Raw genomic sequence first — 22059 nt, forward strand, 5'->3', positions numbered from 1 at the left:
TCAGTTATATCCACTCCCTCTCAAACTCAGCCACAGGGTGCCTCCTTTGAGGGCAGAGAAGTAAAGCAGACAGCTCTTCTTCCATCTCTCAAATCCCCAAAGACATCATGGGGAGCAAAGGGTAACTTAGAACCATGAAAATAATTGCAGGGATTTATCAGTTCTTTAGAGAATTCAAGTATTTATGTGCAAATTACCTGATGGTGACTACTTGAGCTGCCTTAATACACTGAAGTTTCAAAGCTACCCAAGAGGAATCTAGAGAAGGCTACCCTGAGTGTATCCTGTGAACAGGGAAGTCTGACTCTAGCACATCCGACTTCCTGGGGCACGACCAGGCATCCTTCATGCTTTTCTCCTAATCCTAAGTATGATTATGTCTTCCTGGGAATCTGCACCTCCCAGAAAGAAAATGCTCCTCACGATGCTCACAAGTTGGGACAAGGCGTGTGCTGAATCAGCTGAGAGCTCTGCTGCCCCACTGAGCCAACCCCTGAGGCTCCTGACAGCTGACACTGAGCCTGGGGTAAACCTGGCCCTGCGCAGGGCGAGGCCTATGATGCCCTTTCTGGAAACTTCCTCCTGAGCAAGGCCCTTTTACTAGGGAACCCAGCTGCGATTTGGAACCATAAGAAGCAAAAGAGGAAGCCCAAACAGCACTCACCTTACGATAGGCCAGGGCAGTTCCCACAAAAGGTAGGGGTGTCGGCCCAGGAATTCCCAGCTTCTTAAAAAGTCCGTGTGTATAAGTCCCATATCTGTAAGTGAAAGAGAAAACCAGGTTACAGGGACTATGGATTAGGTCCTGGGGCTGGAACAGTCACTGTCTCAGAACTGGAACAGCCAAGGTAGGGAATGAACATGTAGGTGATAAGTAGTAACAACTCCCACAGCAATAATTAACATGACAAATCAATTAAACCCATTTCTGCTTCTGAACTTTCAACATGTTACATGAACTCTCAAGTGAGGCCAAGCAATTGAGTGAATGTGTCAGCAACATTGGTCCCACCTAGTGATCTGGTCTAGTGTCTAAACTCCCCTGGTTCCATATCAAGGCAGAAGGTGGGCTAAATGAACTTTTCTTTCCAGCTTCCTCTTTTTGGTAGAGAAATGCTGCTTTTGGTGCAAATAAAGGGGCTAACATGAAAGCCAATCATTTTTATTGCACTTACATTGTGTTGCCAACAGAGGGCATTGTCTACTCTACAGCTACTCCCTCATGGTACAGCTGCTGTGCCAGTGTCTTCTAAGACCACAATGTGGTTTAGTCAGTGGTGCCAGTATCTAGTGACAGACCCAGACCACACAGTATGACTGATGGTGCCCCTATTCCCAAGCTTCAAGTAGATGAGAGGCCTACACTGTTGCTCTCTTGATGACCTCCTGCGAGACCAGAACCAGGAGTATCTGGGAGAAATGTTCTCCCAACCCATCCAGACTGCTACCTGGATGCCTCTCTTGTCATCACTGGCTCACTATCTCTCTCACCTGCACTGTGACAAAATAACTGGCTGGGCAGGTGTATTTAAATACACATGTACAATCTATGTTATAGAAGTATATATTTGTACAATGGACACATATTCCTGATATTATTCTAGAAGTATGAGGTTAATTACACACCTTTGCAGCCCTTTTTTTATCCTTCAGAGATAATATGCTAGAAAGAGTGTTATCTCACTAAAATAATCTAGGATTAAATAGAGTGCAATTAAACACTATCAATTAATTTTAAAATGTCATCAGACAGTAAATATGTTGCCACAATAAACTATTTATAATACTTATTTCATAGAATTGAAACAAAGTATATATTTTCTCTATTCATGTCATCATGATTTCCTACTTTCAATGAAAGTGAAATTGAGAAAGAGAGCAAATGGGACACCCACATGTCCAAAATGACTCTCCCCCCAACCTGTTTCATGATGCCAGGAATCTCATGCTTGAAAGGAATTCCTCTGCTAGATGGTTTGATTCATCCTCCTGCACTGCAACTTAATGGGGAAAATATTTAAATCCACATTGGCTTTTGAGCGCATGCCTGTGCAGGCAGTTAGCAGATTTCATATTGGGGAAAAATAAATCTCTATAATGATGCCAACCCTCCCCAAAGTCTAGAAGAAAAAGGTGAAAGACAAGAATACAGTTTCAAGATTTCTACTTAGTTTCTTCTGCTCTACGGCTTTCTCACTTAGGGGTAACAGTTCTGCCTTTTTACAGAGTATGGGAACTAAGTCTTAGGAGGAGAGTGTCAGGGGAGAGACAGAATAGAGGAAAGAGCTAGTGTGAAGAGGAGGTGGGATAATCGCCAGGCCACCCCCGACCCCGAAGTCTGGGGTGCACTCTGGTGCATGGTGCCAATTACGCCCGGCACTGGGAGGAAAGAAGCAGGTACAAACCTAGTGACACAAGGGCCATTCCTTGCACACATCTCTAGCAGCAGACACAGAACTGGAAAGGTGAAGATCATGAGACAAAACCCTAGGTCACTCCCTCCTGCCTCCAGGGTCCCTGGAGCTGGGAAAGGGGCAAGGACCCCCTGCACAAAAGTCAGCTGTTTTTAATCTGCCTCTGCTAAATTCGGGTTAATTACCTAGACCTACCCAAGCCGTCAGTCAATCAGAAAATCACCCCCAGGAGCAAGTAATGTCAGCAAACCCTCCAGATCACAGAAGCTGGGAGTTGGGTGAACATGAGATGTCTCTCCTTCAAATAGATCGGGGTAAGATCGGTAATACCTCCTTTGGTGCTTGTGCACCCAACACTTAAGCAATTACCCCTCTGTTAACTGTTGGGTCTCCAAAATAGATAAGGGGAAGGGAGGTCTGATGAGATCCCCAAGTCCAAGATTACAGAGGCTATGAGCCTGGACAGTAACTCACAGGTAGAGGAGCACCAGGCTGGTAGCCAGGAGAACCCAGGTTTCCACCGAAAAGCTTGGAATCAGGTCCATGGCCACTTTCCTTCCAAGAGTTTCTCCTCTTGAGTTTTCTTTGTATCTGTGTGTGCTCTTCTTAGCAGGTCTGTGTGTTGAGAGTTTCCCGTCCCAAGTCATGGATGTTCAGTGAGACTGGATGTTTATGTATACTGGGAGAGGAGGTGGGGCTTGAGCTTCAGCCAATAGGGCCATCTGTGCACAAACTGGTATGACCTCTCCACTTTGACAGTTGGCAAAGCACCATGGACACTCCCACTTTAATCTCCCTTGAGTTCATATTCTGTGGGAAATCAATAAACAACTCCGTTTTATTGGTAAATCCAAAGGTTACAGAAACTCAAGTAAAGCCACTGGCATTATATATTTCAAATGCCCTTGACTCCATGGCTGCCTGCACTAAAAAAAATACTTGAAATCTTTTAAACAAGCTAGGTCTACAGATCTTAACCCAAGAAGTTTCCTTTGCCAAGAAATGTCTCTGTGCACCTAGAAGGCTCCTACTCATCCTTCAAAATTCAGCTCAGACAGAACCCCTTCTATTGGAGTCTTTCCTAACCAACCTCCCTGAACAGATACAACCTCTTCCTTCTCTGGGAAGCTTCTATTCTTTGCAGACAATTTTATTATTGTCCTAGTAACATATCCCACCATTCTTTTAACATTGTTTCTGGCACAAGCCGGTTTTGCTAAGTGGTTAGAGCATCAGCACGCAGAATAAGGGTCTCCGGTCAATTCTGGGTTGGATTCTGGTCAAGGGCACGTACCTCAGTTGCAGGCTTGATCCCAAACCCCAATTGGGGTGTGTGCAAGAGGCAACCAATGGATGTGTCTCTCACATTGATGTTTCTCTTTCTGTGTCTTTCCCACTCCCTTCCATTCTCCCTAAAAATCAATGGGAAAAAAAATATATCCTCCAGGTGAGGATTAACAACAACAAGACAAATAAACAAACAAAAAACTCATTGTTTCTGTAAATTATGACTTGTAAATTCACATGTAGCTACATAAACAGCCTGTTTGCTTAAAGGATTCTAGGAGGAAAGGAAGCCTTGAGGCATTTCAGTTCCAGACTTGCTCACCTTGGACCCTGAAATCAGGATAACAAAAACCAGACCATCACTTGACTGGCTCCAAGATGGTTATTGAGAAGACTGTGCTGACTCCCTCAACAGAGAGCCCACAACTCAGCCCTAGTCTCCCATTGGTTTCCTTTGTTCTGCTTTCCCCTTTCCTGCTCTTAAAAACCCCTGCCTGCTCTGAGATGTTAAGGTGGTCTTTGCGACATTCGTCCATTGTCTTCTCAGGCTGGCAACTCTTGAATAAATCAAATTTCCTTGCACCAGCCCTTGCCTCTTCATTCTTGGCTTTCAGGAGGCAGGCAGGTGAACCTGGGTTCAGTATCAACCTCTCTACTGTCCGGCATCACTATTAGTCTCTGTACAAAGTTCCCTTCCCAGATAAGAGCTTCTCAAGGGCACATTCTGGGTATTATTCACCATTATGTCCCTAGTGCCTAGCAGAACACTTTATGTATAGTATGTATTGAGAAATGTTGGCAGAGTTGAGTTGGTAGAAGTAATATTGCTGGGTCCCCTGCATGTCCTTTCCTTGTGACTCTTTGGTGACCACTCATCTTACTAGATGGTTAATACAACAAGAGGGCCTGGCTATGCCTCGGTCATCATTGCTGCACATTCAGGCTGATCCATGCCCCCGAAGGAGAGGCAGGACATGGTCAAGATGGTGAAGGCTACCCCAAGCTTATCAATTCATCTTGCTTCCTGTCCCACCCCTCAGAGGGTCCTGCAGTAGACAGGGAGTTAGACAGATTCATGACCAAAGAAAGGCTCCCTCCCTCTGGAAAGACTGCAAGTCCAAGACCAATGGGTGTGAAGAGGAGAACAGCAGCTGGATGGCCAAGTGAATCCTGAACACTTTAGCCACCATGGACACGGCAAATGTCCCTCTGGGCAGCACACATTGCACAAGGACTGCAGAAACACACATGCGTTTTTCTCTGAGGCAAAGGGGGTTAGAGAAGATGACTTCCTTGGTTTTTGACTAGTGGGGGATTTTCTAATGGGCTGTAAGAGCTGGTAGGGATAGGGCTGCAATTGCAGTCAGTGTCAATCAGAAAATCAGTGTCCTGTGGCCTTTCTGCCACATTCCTGATGCAAGAAATCCAAATACTGAGGGTCTGGAAATTCTACCAGCTCATTATCATCCCTCAGACCCATGTTCTGTGTCTGCTTGGTTGGAGAAATCATGGATTGTGTCCAAAGGAAACCTTAAATGTTCTTAAAACTCAAAGAAACGGGAGACATTTAAGCTGTTTGTGTACTTCCTCCTCTCTTCATCCTTTCTCACTTTCAGCCTTTCTGCAGAAAGTGATACTCGTCTGTCACCAATTCTTTAGGTTCCTCTGGCCAGAAATTCTCCAGGGTTGCATAAAACTGGATTGAGTTGGTATATGTCTCATTGGTAAAATGCAGAAAGTCCCAACTATATCACCTACTTCTTCCTTTTATTTATTTGGAAGCTTGTTATGAAGTCTGAAATTTCTACCATCACAGTTTGTCATCTCTGGGTTAAGGTTTTCTCCTAGAGGTACCTTTTAAATTCCATAGCTCCCACTGGAAAGTGCAATGCAGGAATACATTTACTCATCTATGCATTGATTTAAGGCCAAGTGCATGAATGTTATGTGGCGTTATCATGCCAGGTTATGGGCTACAAACCATACAGTCTCCATCCTCAAGGGCAAGGATCCTGAGTCTTATATTCAGTTTTGAAACATGGACTGAACACAGCAGGCATAGAACCTAATCATAATCGACTGAACCCAATCAACATGCCCACCTCCTCCACATTTTTGTTTTTGCCACATCTCCACCAACCACAGGCCCAGCCACCAAAACTTAGATACCAACTTGTTGCTGGAAATTGGCAAGATCAGGTTTTACCTTACTGCGAATTGAGTTATAGACACATAATCTTGCTTTCATTTTTTGCACGCTCAAGATTGTATCCTGTGAAATTTGACTCTAATGCACAAATCATTTCAGAATAACTCTGCCTCCTCTGGGCAATTCTCCCGGCCAGTGGATGTCAGGATGGGCTTCCCAGAAAAGGTGCCACTTGAGCTTTAACATTATAAAAGGACTGGAGTCTCAGGCTAATGGTGCTCCTCACGTCCCCCAGTCCCTGACAACCTGTCCTATTATACTGATATCTGAGCCTAATGCTTCCTTGAATGTTATTTGAGATTCAACTTTGACCATTTGCTAAGGAAATCAAGAAAGCAGATAAGCCATTCTCTGTTGATGAGGACATTATGTTTCTCAGACTTGCACAATTGCTTTAACTTTGTTGTACTAAAATTATCTGTTAATTTGTCTCTGTATTAACTTAAATAACATCTGGGTCTTAGTCATATGTGTACTGTAAGCATGTAGAGCAGAGTTCTGAAAGAAGGTAATGAGCTCATAAGTGCACGAATGAGGAGATGCGAGGCATGGGTTGTGTGGGGTGTGCTTCCAACACAATAATGCGGTTTTTTACACTTGAGCACATCTCTTAGTACGTAAGTCTCTTCTTGTTAGAAGTTTCCTTCTGTGGGATGTTTCCCCTTGAGGAGCAAGACCATTCGCATTGTTTAGGACACGGTGCTGGCTACATTTTAGTCCTAAGGAATGACTAGCCTACGAGTCTTGGGATATATTCCAACCTGCTGGACCAGTCCCTACGGTGAATAGGGCCAGGGAGTGGTCATATTAGGCTTAGTTATGAAATCAAGGCAGTTAAGTTTGATTTTAGAGAAAGAATAGCGCATATTAGTTTCCACAGAAGTTTTGTTTCCAAAAAGAATAATAAAGGCTTTTTGTTTGGGGGAGTGAATTAAGTAGTCAGTAATTATCAGCTGAACCCTACCTTTTCCTTGTTTGGGTGTTTCCTGCAGTAGTGGCTGAAACCAAACAAGTAGCCAAAGGCCAGGATAGGTACATTAGTTATTAATGCGCTCTAACATATTATCCCAACATGCAACAGCTTAAAACAGCAAATAGCCAGACGGGTATGGCTCAGTTGTTGAACGTCGGCCCCTGAACCAGGAAGTCAAGATTTGATTCCCAGTCAGAGTACATGCCTAGGTTGCAGGCTCCATCCCCAGCAGGGAGCATGCATGAGCATTGATGATTCTAACTCTCTTTCCCTTACCCTTCCTCTGTCTGAAATCAATAAAAACATATTTAAAAAAACAAAAACAAAAACAACCGACATTAATTCTGTCAGTTTCTTGGTTAGGAATCCAGGTATGACTTAGCTAGAAACTTCTGGCTCAAGCTCTCTCATGAGGAGACAGTCCTCCTGTCAGGCACGGCTGCAATCCCATCCTAAGATTTGAGTGGGGGAGGATTTACTTTCAGATCCATCTAGGTGGTTATTCACAGGTTTTAGTTCCTCACAAGCTCCTGGCCTGAGGTCATCATTGGCTCTTGACCATAGGCCTCCCTCAGTTCTTTCATATCTGGGTTTCTTCATAGGGCAGGTAACTGGCTTCTTTCAAAATGAGTGAGTGAGAGCAGATGCCCAAGATGGAAGCCATAGATGGTAAAAAAAAAAAAAAAAAAAAAAAAAAAAAAAAGTTTTTATGTGTTTATTTGAGCCAAACTGACAGCATATGCTGGGGAGCAAGATCTCAAGTGCTTCAATGAATAACGGTTTTGCAGTTTCTTTGTTGTGCATTTGAAATTAAGGGGGGAATGTAAGGAAGATTACATGAAGGTGAGAGAAAGCAAGGCAGGGATTGGATTATAGGATAGTTAAAATTATTTGCTCTCTTGAAGGTGGGTAAATCTTAGAAGGGGGGATCTGAAAGGATAGTTCATCCATTAGAAGGAGGGATCTAAATATAGGCATTTTAAACAATGGACATGGCTTGCTTAGGAAAAAGATAAACCTCTTACTAAAAAGTTCTATGGCATGAGTACTGAGCATGACCTGCCCGGTTAGGAATTTTTGGTCAGATCATCCTGTGAGGTTACTTCCCATAAAACCTCTTTTTTAATTCACAATTCCCCCTTCTGGTCATAAATCAAACCAAAGGATGCATTAATGACCAACTTTTTAAGTCAAAGACAAAGATTAGACTTTTTGTAACCTAATCTCAGAAGAGGCATACCATAACTTTTGCCATATACTGTCTTTTAGAACCAAGTCGTGTGATCCAGCCCATACCAAGGAGATGGGATAACACAGGTGTGTGACTAAGAGGAGGCAGTGGCCATTGGCGGCCATCTTAGAGGATACTCCCACAGATGTGAAACCAAGAGAATATAGTGTCACATAAAACCAATCCGAGAATTATAAAAGAATGCTTCATGTCTAGCTCATTCCAAATCTTGGTGTTGTAAATAATGCTGCTATGAACATAGGGGTGCATATAGTCTTTCTGATTGGTGTTTTTTGTGTGTGGGGTTGTTTTGTTTTGTTTTGTTTTAGGATATATTCCCAGAAGTGGGATCACTGAGTCAAATAGAAATTCCATTTTTAATTGTTTGAGGAAACTCCATACTGTTTTCCATAGTAGCTGCACCAATCTGCATTCCCACCAGCAGTGAACTAGGGTTCCCTTTTCTCCACATCCTCACCAGCACTTGTTTGTTGATTTTTTTGTGATAGCCATTCTGACAGGCATGAGGTGATATCCCATTGTGGTTTTAATTTGCATTTCTCTGATGATTAGTGACTGAGCATTTTTTTTCATATGTGTCTTGGCCATTTGTATGTCCTCTTTGAAGAAATGTCTATTCAGGTCTTCTGCCCATTAAAATTTTTTTTTAATTTAATTTTTTCATCTTTATTGTTGAGAGTATTACAGATGACCCCTTTTGCCCTCCACCCGGTTCCCGCCCCATCCCAGGCGTTCATCACCCTATGACTCATAGGGTGATGAACGCCTGGGATGGGGCGGGAACCGGGTCATAGGTGAGATCTTTGCTTAATCTCTTCCCACCCACCCCCTTTCCCTTTGAGATTTATCTCTGTTCCATGCTGGTGCTGGGTCTTGGGTCTTTTATTGATAGGTTTGGGCTCCCTGACCCAGCTGCAGTTTGACAGATTTTTAGCCTGAGAACGGACAGACCATTCATATGCAAAAGTCACTATGCACAGCTTGGGTGGGGTTGTAAATTGCTTGGGGTAGGGTCTCAGGGAATCCGCAGGGTGGAGCAAACAGTGTGGGCTGCCATGATGGGAACTCAGATCTGTCTGCCAGTCATTCCTGCAATAGGGGAGGTCCCAGTACAAGAACCATGACCCCTGGGAGAACCTCCATCTTTCATTTGGGGCATCTTTCTTTTTCTCTTCAGTTTAGCTGCCTCTCTCTGTTTGTTTCTTTGTATTAGGCAGCCCTACTATGACTTGACATAGTGGCCTTATGTAGTAGGTGTCTTGTTGGGCTCAGTGGTGCAGTCTCCCTGATTGCTTGACCTAGGTGCTCCAGAAATTTCCCTTGTGTGGGTTATATGCGCCTTCCTGTCATAGTTGAGTCTTTATTGCTGTTGGCCCATCAATGGGTGGGGTTGCCCCTCTGACTGGCTATAAGGATTGACCCCAAGTGCAATCAATATATGATCGGCTATACAAGGACTGACTCCACAAAGCTTAATTTGCCCCAACAAGGTCTTTTGTATGCCAAGATCTCCCTTTTTGTGTGCTTCTTGCGGAGCTAATTGGGTTGTACTTTAATGTGGTCTGAACTACTGGGTGTGTTCATTCTGGGGCTACATTGGAGGAGATCCAGTGCTTGTCAATGGCAGGTCTTCCTGTCACCGCCTTGGGCTACCTATTTGGAGCTACAAAGTGATCCACAGCTTGTGGTTGCCTCTCCTGGGCCCGGGTGTGTGGGGGAGGAGTACAGTTGCATACCAAGGCTGGTTTCTACCAGCTCTGAGCCTGGGGCAGGTCAGTAAAAGACTCAAGGATCCCCAAGATCCACCCTCACCTGTTAGCTGCCTGTTAGGCTCATTCACTGAAAGAGCCTCTAGTGGTAGTCAAGTTGCATGCGGGAGCATCTTGGTGAGTCACCAGGTAGGTGTGAGTGGTGTTCCCCAGATTAACACAGATTCAAACTTGGTTTCAATGCTGGATTTGAGGCCAATCAGCAATAGTCTTAGGGTATCGCAAGGTCAGCTGCTACCCATCAGGTGCCTGTGAACCTTTGCAGTGGAGCGGGGTCTCGGGTTTTTATCAGCGTGAAGCTAGGAGTGCTCATCAGGCCACACACATATTTGGCCGTGTGAAAGGAGAGCCCTGGACAGAAATGATAGCACCAGTCTGGCATGTAAGAGAAAACGGCCCCACCCAAGAGCCCCACAACTCAGTTTTTCCTAGAGTCTGCCCTGACCTCCTGGAGAGTCTTCTGCACCAGGGACCAGACTAGCCACAGCCCACTGACAACAATGTGCAATCTCAGCAAAATGAAGCCATCAGGGTTCGGGAGAAGCTGAAGGTCCTCCCCTGGGGGGGCTAGTGGATCTCCGGGAGGGTGCAGAGGTGCCGCTACTTCTGTGCATGTGCAGCAGGTCTGGGCTGTGGTGTGTGGGGTGCAGCTTCTCTGGCACTCTGGGTGCTTGTGGTGCAGCTACTCTGGCCCAGGAAGGGTGTGCTAAAGTTGGTGTCACTGTTCTAGCGTGGCATGGGGAAGAAGGAAAGAATTGTCCTCCACCCCAGAGCCACACAACTCGGTCCTTGATTCTCCCTGAGATCATCCTCAAGGTCCCTTCAGGAAAGTCTCTACCATAGCCTCCGGCAGCAGACTCATCTGAAGGGCAAGAGCTCAGCTGGGCAAGGAAATGGGGGGTGGGAGGGTAGGGCTCGTACAATCCCTCCTGGCAAGTGCAGTTTGGAGGGGAGTACTTGACTCACAAAAGATGGCATTTGTGGGCATCACAAGAGAAAGACTCAGCATAGGGACCCTGGTGGCTGTCTCTTCAGCTCTCTCCTCAGAGCCTTGCAACCCAGTCTGTCTTCATAGGACTCTAGTCCACTCCTACCCAACCTTCTTTTGCTGGAGCGTAGGGTGGGTGTCTACAAATGAGATTTTGTGCACTGGCCCTTTAATAGGGCACCTGGGTTTCCAGCAGACCCCTATCTCTCCCTGGCACACAAAATCTCTGCTGATTTTCACAGCCAGATGTTACGTAGGCTTCTTTTCCTGGCTCTGTTGTTTTGGGCTGGGGCCCTGGCAAGGAGTTGAGATCCCATATCCCTCAGTATTCTCACCCACGGCACATGGGTACAGGGCCAGCTCTGTTCACATCTTGGCTCTTCCAACCAGTCTGGATGGGATTGCTTTTGAAAATTCTTGGCTATCAGGCTTCTGTTCATCTAGTCTTTAGTTGGTTGTTTAGGTTGATTGCTCTATAATTTAGTTTCAATTCTAGTTTGGGCCTGCTGCCATCTTTTCCCTCAAAAATAGTAATTTCTTAAATAAAATCCCATCAATTAAAATATTTTTGCTTTTAGTGAGAAGAACTTTACTTGTTTTTTTGTTTTGTTTTGTTTTGTCAGAAATCCTGCTTGTGGAATCTAGGGTGAACAGTATGAAAATTACTCAAAAAATTAAATAAATCATTTTCTCCTTATGAAGCTGTGTGAACTGACCAGATTTAGGGGCAGCCAGGGAAAGAAGCAGGGAGGGGGAAGGCCAGCAATTCATTCAGTGGAGATCGCCCAAGTTCACAAGTTGGAGTTTTGACCTTTAGTCAGAACATGGGCTCCTTTGATAATCAGATTAAAGTATTGACCAGTCTCCCCAGAAAATAAACAAACACTCATCATTTTCCATGCAGTTCCAAGCGGTTCCCAAGGAGACATGTCACCATGGTGCCCGCCAAGCCATGTGACTTTTTCCAGGAGCCCTGCCCAGCCAAGTTCAGCCCTCTCCTGAACTCCAGCACAAGATGCCCTATTCCAATCAGTCACAGGGTTATCCACAGGGCCATGGGGCCCTGCCTATCAGTCTGAATTAGGTCTTTGTGTGTCAGGTGCTAAGATGTACATGGGGACATAGTGTGAACAAGAACATCACCCCTGCTTCCAGGGGTGCCCCATTGCAGGCAGACACCTATAAAGGCATGGGGAGCTTCGGAAAGGCAGTGATAAGTGGGATATGGACCTACCTGGGTGGGGGGTTTCCCAGAGGAGGTGACACTCCGCTTGCACTACCATGGACAGAGGAGTGTTTGAACATAAGAAGAGAGAGGGCATCTAAGGCTGTGAGAATGGCTTAGCCTACCATTATTATCATTGTTGAGTGTGTTTATTATTTCTTTTTTTATATTTTTATTGATTTCAGAGAGGAAGGGAGAGGGAGAGAGAGATGGAAACATCAATGATGACAGAGAATCATTAATTGGCTGCCTCCTGCACACTCCCAGCTGGAGATCGAACTTGCAACCTGGGCATGTACCCTGATCGGGAATTGAACCATGACCTCCTGATTCATAGGTCAGCACTCAGCCACTGAACCATGCCTGTTGGGCAAGTGTTTACCATTTCTTGGTTGCAAAATAAACAGTGTCTGAATCATGCCAACTTTTATTACTGTTAATAAGGAAGAAATTAGTTTGCAGGCAAAACTGGGAATCTTTTGCTTCCATGGTCAAGGCTCAGCCATGAGCCAATCAGCAGGGTGCTTAAGGCTGGGCAGGTCCTCTGGGAATAGCCACTGGGCTTGGCAGGCCCCATGGTGATCTGTAGTGTACTTAGTAGGGTACATATTTGGGTGGTTTTTTAAAAAAAATTGAGTGAGGCAAAATCCATATAACATACAATTAGTCATTTTAGAATAAACAATTTAGGGTCTTTTAGTACATTCACAATGTTGCACAACCACTGCCTCTGTCTAATTTCAAAACATTTCCATTGCACCAAAAATAAAACCCTGTGTCCACTGAGCAATGTCTTCCTGCTTTCAGCTCTCCCAAACCTCTGGCTACTACCAGTATACATACTGGCTTTATGGATTTACCCCTTCGAGATATTTTATATAAATGTTATCATGTATATGTGGCCTTTTATATATGGTTTCTTTCATTTAGGGTAAAATTTTCAAGGCTCATTCTTGTTGTGGCATGTATCAATACTTCATTTCCTTTATGACTAAATACTATTGTGTTGTATGTATATACCACAGTTTGCTTATCCATTAATCCCCTGTGTTATGTTGTTTTCACCGTTTAGCTACTGTGAAAAATGCTTCTTTGAACATGTACTAGTCGGTACATGCATTTCTTTTTCTTTTCTTTTTTTAATGTCTCAAACACAATAGGATTTTATTTCTTTAAGAATCTAAAATGCATTTTCCTAATTTTTAAAACTTTTTAATATATTTTATGTTTTATTTTTCCCCATTATTTTATTAAGCTATTATGTGTGTACATATCTTACCATTGCCTCCCCCCGCCCCACTCCCATACATGCCCTCTCCCCCCAGTGTTTTGCGTCCATTGGTTATGCTTATATGCATGCATACAAGTCCTTCGATTGATCTCTTATCTCCCCCACCTCTCCCTAACCTTCCCGCTGTAATTTGACAGTCTGTTCGATGCTTTACTGTCTCTGTATCTATCTTTTTGTTCATCAGTTTATAATGTTCTTTATTATCCACAAGTGAGTGAGATCATGTGGTATTTTTCTTTCATTGACTGGCTTATTTCGCTTAGCATAATGTTCTCCAGTTCCATCCAGGTTGCTGCAAATGCTAAGAATTCCTTCTTTTTATGGCAGCATAGTATTCCATTGTGTAGATGAACCATAGTTTTCTGATCCACTCATCTGCTGACGGGCACCTAGGCTGTTTCCAAATCGTAGCTATTTTAAATTGTGCTGCTATGAACATAGGGGTGCATATATCCTTTCTGATTGGTGTTTCTAGTTTCTTAGGATATATTCCCAGGAGTGGGATTACTGGGTCAAATGGGAGTTCCATTTTTAGTTTTTTGAGGAAACTCCATACTGTTCTCCATAGTGGCTGCACCAGTCTGCATTCCCACCAGCAGTGCACGAGGGTTCCTTTTTCTCCGCATCCTCGCCAACACTTGTCATTTGTTGATTTGTTGATGATAGGCATTCTGACAGGTGTGAGATGGTACCGCATTGTCGTTTTGATTTGCATCTCTTGGATAATTAGTGACTTTGAGCATGTTTTCATGCGTCTCTTGGCCTTCCTTCTGTCTTCTTTCGAAAAGATTTAGGTCCATTGCCCATTTTTATATTGGATCATTTATCTTCCTTTTATTAACTTGTATAAGTTGCCTATAGGTGATGGAGATTAAACCTTTATCAGTGATAACATTTGCAAATATGTTTTCCCATACAGTGGGCTTTCTTGTTGTTTTGTTTATGGTTTCTTTTGCTGTGAAAAAGCTTTTTATTTTGATGTAGTCCCATTTGTTTATTTTCTCTTTAGCTTCCATTGTCCTAGGGGCAGTGTCAGTGAAAAAGTTCTTTTGGCATATGTCTGAGATTTTGCTGCCTGTGGATTCCTCTAGTATTATTATGGTTTCTTGTCTTATGTTTAAGTCCTGTATCCATTTTGAGTTTATTTTTGTGTGTGGTGTAAGTTGGTGATCTAGTTTCATTTTTTTGCATGTATCTGTCCAATTTTCCCAACACCATTTATTGAAGAGACTGTCTTGACTCCATTGTATGTTCATGCCTCCTTTGTCAAATATTAAGTGAGCATAGTGGTTTGGGTCAATATCTGGATTCTCTATTCTATTCCACTGGCCTATATGTCTGTTCTTGTGCCAAGTAGGTACATGCATTTCTTTTATTTATTTATTTATTTATTTATTTATTTATTTATTTATTTATTTATTTAATGAATCTTTATTGTTCAGATTACAATTGTTTCTCCTTTTTCCCCACATATCTCCCCACCACCCAGTTCCTACCCTCCCCTCTTCCCTTACCTCCCCCCCCCCCCGCTGTCCTTATCTATAGGTGTATGATTTTTGTCCAGTCTCTTCCCATACTCCCCACACATACATCCCTTTCCCCCTGAGAATTATCAATCCACTCCCATTCTATGCCTGATTCTATTAAGTTCACCAGTTTATTCTGTTCCTCAGATTTTTAATTCACTTGACTTTTAGATTCACTTGTTGATAGATATGTATTTGTTGTTCATAATTTTTTATCTTTCTTCTTCTTTTTCCTCTTTTTAAAGAATACCTTTCAGCATTTCATATAATGCTGGTTTGGTGGTGATGAACTCCTTTAGCTTTTTCTTATCTGTGAAGCTCTTTATCTGCCCTTCAATTCTGAATAATAATTTTGCTGGGTAGAGTAGTCTTGGTTGTAGGTTCCTGCTATTCATCACTTTGAATATTTCTTGCCACTCCCGTCTGGCCTGCATGGTTTCTGTTGAGAAATTAGCTGATAATCGTATGGGAGCTCCCTTGTAGGTAACTAACTGTTTTTCTCTTGCTGCTTGTAAGATTCTCTCTTTGTCTTTTGCTCTTGGCATTTTAATTATGATGTGTCTTAGTGTGGTCCTCTTTGGATTCCTTTTGTTTGGGGTTCTGTGTGCTTCCTGGACTTGTAAGTCTATTTCTTTCATCAGGTGGGGGAAGTTTTCGTTCATTATTTCTTCAAATAGGTTTTCAGCATCTTGCTCTCTCTCTTCTTCTGGTACCCCCATAATTCTGATGTTGGTTCGCTTGAAGTTGTCCCAGAGGCTTCTTACACTATCTTCAACTTTCTGAATTCTCTTCTCTTCATGCTTCTCTGGAGGAGTGTCCTTGGCCTCTTTGTATTCCAAATCTTTGAGTTGATTCTTGCAATCCTCTAGTCTGCTTTTGGGTCTCTGTATAATATTTTTTATCTCAGTCAGTGTATGTTTAATTTCTAGTTGGTCCTCATTAAATTTATCGGCCTTTTCCATGAAATTCTTGAAAAACCTTATAACCGTGGTTTTGAACTCTATGTCCAGTCGCTTGTACTCCTCCATTTCTTTGGTTTGTGATCTGTTTCCTTGCCTTCTCATATTCTCTGCTTCCCTAAGTTGGTAGGGTAGTTTTGTGTACTAGGTGTCCTATTGGTTCAACGGGTCAGCCTCCCAGTTACTTGAGGTGGACACTCTTGGTGTACCCTTGTGTACTGTGTGTCCCCCAGCAGGAGCCACAGCAAGGGCTAGTTTTCTCCTCCTTTGCTTGGGCGGTTTTGGAGCAGTCTGACTGGAGCTGCAGTTGGTTAAGCTGCTCCAGAACAGGCCATTTATATGCAAAAGCCGCTGTGTGGAGCCGGGGCGGGTTTGTAGAATGTACGGGGCGGGGCCTCAGGGCTAGGTGGGGTCTCAGGGAGTCACTAGGCTGGGGCGTGGCCAACGGCGATGGCTGCTGTCAGCCGTCTCTGCCTTTCCATGTTTCCAAGTCCCTGCGCCCCGCGTTCCAGCGCAGTAAACAATGATTGCTGGGCGCACCTCTGCAAAAAAGTCACTCTCACTTTCCGACCCGATGGCCGAGAGTCCAGCTTCTCCCCGTAGGTGCCTGGGTCCCCCGAGTGTCCCCAGAAACTGGATTTCAGAGTGATCGGGAGCTTGTCTCCCTGCGGGTTGAAGAAAAGCCGCGCACCCAGCCGCCCGCCGCCGGCCCGATTCGCGTGCCTCCGTACCTCAGCTTTTCAGCGATTGTGCTTCTTTCTCTTCTTAGTTGTAAATCTTCCACTCAGCCAGCTTTCCTGTGGTTCTGGGTGGTAGACGTTTTTGTCTTTTAGTTGTATTTTTGAAATTGTTGTGTGAGGCAGCAGATTAGTTGTTTAACTATGCCGCCATCTTGGTTCCTCCCTCTAGGTACATGCATTTCTTTGAGAAACTGTTTTCAGTTCTCTTAGCTATATACCCAGGGGTGGAATTACTGAATTGTATGGTAATTTTCTACTTAACTTTTTAAAAAATATATTTTTATTTATTTCAGAGAGGGAGGGAAAGGGAGAGATAGAAACATCAATGATGAGAGAGAATCATTGATCGGCTGCCTCCCACATGCCTCCTACTGGGGATCCAGCTTGCAACCCGGGCATGTGCCCCTGACTGGAATCAAATACAAGACCCTTCAGTCCACAGGCTGATGCTCTATCCACTGAGCCAAACTGGCTAGGGCTCTACTTAACTTTTTGAGGAACTACTGAATTGTTGTTCACCAATTTACACTCCCACCAGCCATGTACAAGGGTTTCAACATTTCACATTCTCACCAACAGTTGTTTTTTTCTTTATAGCCACCCTAATGGTTTTGAAGTCATAATTTTTCTGGGATTTTAACTTTGTGCAACACATTGGGTAAGAACCTGTGAGAACATACTAGATAGAGGAGAAGAAAAGGGTGTGGTGGGAATCTGCTTGGTTGGCCCCTGATCCATGAACTCCAGGGACATGTATCTTCTCCGTAGTGTAGATAGTCAGCTAATAGGGATCCACAGAATGTGACTGATACGCATGCACTCTAGAAGTTATTTAAACACTTTAGCCTCAGTTGCTCAATTTATAAAATGAGCATGAATAATTATGTCTTTTCCTCCCAAAGGAGCCCTGACCAGAAAAGACTTGTAAACTGCAGCAGCTTGAGGCCTAGATCTGTACGTCTAACTCATGGTAGCTATGACTATACAGAATATATGACAGTGTTCAGCCGGATATCTGACCCTCTGCAGGTTCATCCAGAAATGTTCACCCATGTGAACTCATAAACAGTTCAACTAGTGTCTGAGAGAGGACAAGAGTTATAGAGTAACCCTAAATTGAGTAATGTATTTTCTTCTAGCAAGAAGAGGAGATAAAAGTTCAAGCTTTAGTTGAAAAAATAATTAAAATGTTGGGAGTTTGCTGAGTGTGAGCTGTTTACCTTTTTCCATTTCATTAATTGTATTAAAATGGCTCTTATTGGCATAGAGTAATGGGTTTTAAAAAACAAGACCCAACAGTATATTGCCTTCAGGAGACTCAACTGAGATACAAAGACAAAAACAGGCTTAAAAAGAAGGAGTGAAAGATAATACTCCAAGATAATGGAATCCAGAGAAAAGTAGGTGTATCAGTACTTTTATCAGACAAAATATATTTTAAGACAAAATGGTAATGAGACAAAGATGGACATTTTATAGTGATTAAGGGGACAATTCCTCAAAAAGACATAACATTTATCAATATACTAGAGGCCCAGTGCACGAAATTTGTGCAGGGGGAGGGGAGTTTTCCCTTCAGCCTGGCCAGCGGGCTCTCACAGTCCAGGATCCTTCACCCCTTATTGCCCACCTGCTCGCTGCTCCTTACTGCTGCCATGGAGGCGAGAGAGGCTCCCACCACTGCCTCTGCGCTCACCAGCCGTGAGCCCAGCTTCTGACTGAGCAGCACTACCCCTGTGGGAGAGCACTGACCACCAGGGGTAACTCCTGAGTTGAGCATCTGCCCCCTGGTGGTCAGTGCACATCATAGCAACCAGTCATTCTGCTGTAACAGTCACTTAGGCTTTTATTATATAGACTAGAGGCCTGGTGCATGAAATTCGTGCACGGTGGGGGTGGGGGTGTCTCAGCCCAACCTGCACCCTCTCCAATCTGGGACCCCTTGGGGGATGTCCGACTAAACAGGCAGTCGGACATCCCTTTCAAAATCTAGGACTGCTGGCTCCCAACTACTCGCCTGCCTGCCTTCCTGATTGCCCCTAACCGCTCTGCCTGCCAGCCTGATCACCCCCTAACCACTCCCCTGCCAGCCCCTGATACCCTGGTCACCCCAAAATGCCCTCCCTTGCATATTCCCGCTTTATTAAATAGGGTTTTTTCTTGAGCATATTGGACAGTCCTAACTGGTTTGGCTTAGTGGATGGATGGAGCATTGGCCTATAGAATCAACGGTCCCAGGTTCGATTCTGGTCAAGGGCATGTACCTTGGTTGGGGACACATACCCAGTAGGGAGTGTGCATGAGACAGCTGATCGATGTTTCTCTCTCATAGATGTTTCTAGCTCTCTATCCCTTTCCCTTCCTCTCTGTAAAAAAATCAATAAAATATATATTATAAAAAAAAGAAACATTTAAGATTCCTCCATATCTGCCTGGCTGGTGTGACTCAATGGTTGAGACCCCAGGCTGCCACCGCTGGCAGGGGATGGGGCCCTGGCCAGGCTGAGACCCCAGCCTAGGCTGCCGCCTCAGCCCAGCCAAGCTGAGACCCCTGCCCAGGCTGCCATCTCAGCCTGGCTGTGGATAGCCCGGTGGGGGTGTGTGGCTCCAGCCCAGGCTGCCTTCACTGGCCTGAAGACAGCTTGGTGGGGGTGCACCGCCCTGCCGCTTCAGGCTGCTGCTGCTGGCTGGGTGATCATGCAGTGGGGGTGCCCAGCCCTGCAGGTCTGAGACCCCAGCCCAGGCAGCCGCCTCGGCCAGGGGATCATGCGGCTTGGGTGCCAGGCCCTGCAGGTCTGAGACCCCAGCCCAAGCTGTCCTCACGGCCAGGGGATCCTGTGGCTTGGGGGCGTGGCCCTGGTGGTCTGAGACCCCAGCCCAAGAGGCTCGGCTTGGGGGTGAGGTCCTGGTGGCCTGAGACCCCCAGCCCAAACCGGCCTGGCATGCTAGGGATCACTCGCGAGTCCCTGCTTCCCGCTCCTCCTGCCGGCGCGATGGGCCACCCCGAGTCCCACCCCTGCGCCTCCTGCTGGCCCAATCATGGGCGTAGCGGAGTGATGATTAATTTGCATATTACCCTTTTATTATGTAGGAGGATATGCACCCAATCAGGGAGCACCAAAATATATAAGGTATTTAATACAGACCTAAAGAGATAAGCTGAAAAAAAAAAAACACACAGTTATAATAGGGGACTTGAATACCCCTCTTTTAACAATGGTACATCATCCAGTCAATAAATATTGGCCTTACGTGACACATTCTATCAAATAGATTTAATAGATATTTATAAAACTTCCTATCCAGTAATGACAGAATACAAATTATTTTCAGGTGCATAGGGAACATTCTCAAGGGTAGACCATGTGCTGGGACCCAGCACTAGTCTCAATAAATTTAAGAAAAACAAAATTATACCAATCATATTTTCTAAGCACAATGATATGAAATTAGCAATTAACTACAATAAGAAAGCTAGAAAAATGACAATTATATAGAGACTAAACAATCTGCTGTTGAACAACTACTGGATCAAAGAAGAAATAAAATAAACATCAAAAGATACAAGGAGACAAATGAAAATAAAATTGTGATGTATCAAATTTTGGGGATGCAGCAAAAATTACTAAGAGGGAATTTTATAGCATTACTGGCCTACTTATAGAAACAAAAAAAACCTCAAATAAACAATTTAAAATTACACCTTAAACATCTATTTTAAAAAAGAATAAATGAAATCCAAAGTCAGTAGAAAGAAGAAAATAATAAAAATCAGAATGGAAATAAATGGAATAGAGATAAAAAAGAGAATAGAAAAAAATGAATGAAACAAAGAGCTGGTTCTTTGAAAAGGTAAACAAAATTGGCAAACCTCCAGCTAGACTAAGGGGAAAAAAGGTAAAAGACTCAAATAAAATCAGAATTGAAAAAGGAGAAGTTACAATGGACACCACAGAAATATGAAGATTATGCAAGAATACTATGAAAGGCTATCCACCACCAAATTGGATAACTTAGAAGAAATGAACAAATTCTTAGAAGACTACAACCTTCCTAGACTAATCATAAGGAATTGAAAAACCTAAATAGGCCCATCACTAGTAAGGAAGTTGAAACAGTACTGGTAGATTCTACCAATCATTCAATGAAGATTTAATATCAATATTTCTCAACCTCTTCCAAAAAAATTGAATAGGGAATACTTCCTAACTCATTTTACAAGGGCAACATTATCCTGATACCAAAACTAGGCAAGGACATTTTAAAAAAAGGAAATTACAACCTGGCTGGTGTGGCTCAGTGGTTGAGTGTCGACCTATGAACCAGAAGGTCATGGTTTGATTTCTGGTCAGGGTACATGTACATGCCTGGATTGTGGGCTCGATCCCCAGTAGGGGGGGTGTGCAGGAGGCAGCTGATCAATGATTCTTATCATTATATTTGTATTTTTCTCTCCCTCTCCTATCCTCTCTGAAATCAATAATATATATTTGTTGTTGTTAATGCTCACCCGAGGATATTTTTCCATTGATTTTTATGGAGAGTGGAAAAGAGAGGGAAAGACAGAGAGAAACATTGATGTGAGAGAAACACATCGATTGGTTGCCTCTGCACATGCTCAACCAGGCATGTTGGTGTCCTTGACCGGAATCTAACCTGGGACCCTTTGGTCCGCAGGCCAATGCTCTATTCACTGAGCCAAACCAGCTAGGGCAATACAAATATATTTTTTTTTTAAAAAAGGAAATTATAGGCCTTTATCTTTGATTAACAGAGATGCAAAAATCCTAAAGAAAATACAATTAGCAAATCAAATATAATAATAGATTTAAAATATCAACCATCAAAATAAAGTAGGATTCATTCCAGGGATACAGGGATGGTTCAACATCCATAAATCAATACATGTGATTTGCCATATTAACAAAATAAAGCCTATAAATCAGACTTCCTGTCAATAATTAGGTAAATGCTCTGCTCCTCCACCCACAACCATATCAAAATTACAAATGATAGAATAATCACCCTTGAAGGCTACTTAACACATATTAGCTGAACGGAAGTCCTACAGCTAAGAATATAAAGAAGAAGCCAACTCGATTTAAATAATGGGCAGAGGACCTGACTAGATACTTTTTCAAGAAAAACATGATCCTACAGATATATGAAAAGATTTATAGAGGTTTCTCAAAAAATTAAGCATATGATCCAATAATTCCTTTTCTGGGTATTTACCCACAAAATGTAAAATCACTTACTTGTAGAGATGTATGTGCCCCCTAGTAACTGCAGTATTACTTCCCAAGCCAAGACATGGAAACAACCTAACTATCCATTATCGGAAAATCAAAAAAGTAAGTAGTGGTACATATATACAATGGATTACTACTCAGCCAGAAAGAAGATAAAGTATTGTCATTTGTGAC

The 22059-nt window shown here is 43.5% G+C and overlaps 1 protein-coding gene across 1 annotated transcript in view; it reads right to left on the reverse strand.

Annotated features, from left to right (window-relative positions):
• The window catches only part of LOC103286224 (cytochrome P450 3A12-like), a 35678-nt gene extending 32635 nt beyond the window's left edge, over window positions 1-3043 (reverse strand). Inside the window, exons 1-2 of the mRNA XM_054714916.1 lie at window positions 2889-3043; window positions 665-758 (exon numbers count right to left, since the gene is read on the reverse strand). Coding sequence (XP_054570891.1) covers window positions 665-758; window positions 2889-2959 — 165 coding nt within the window. The 5' untranslated portion in view covers window positions 2960-3043. The remainder of the gene's footprint in view (window positions 1-664; window positions 759-2888) is intronic.
• Between the last annotated feature and the right edge of the window lie 19016 nt (window positions 3044-22059).

The sequence above is a fragment of the Eptesicus fuscus genome, chromosome 4 (genome assembly GCF_027574615.1).
Source record: "Eptesicus fuscus isolate TK198812 chromosome 4, DD_ASM_mEF_20220401, whole genome shotgun sequence".
NCBI classification, from domain to species: Eukaryota; Metazoa; Chordata; class Mammalia; order Chiroptera; family Vespertilionidae; genus Eptesicus; species Eptesicus fuscus.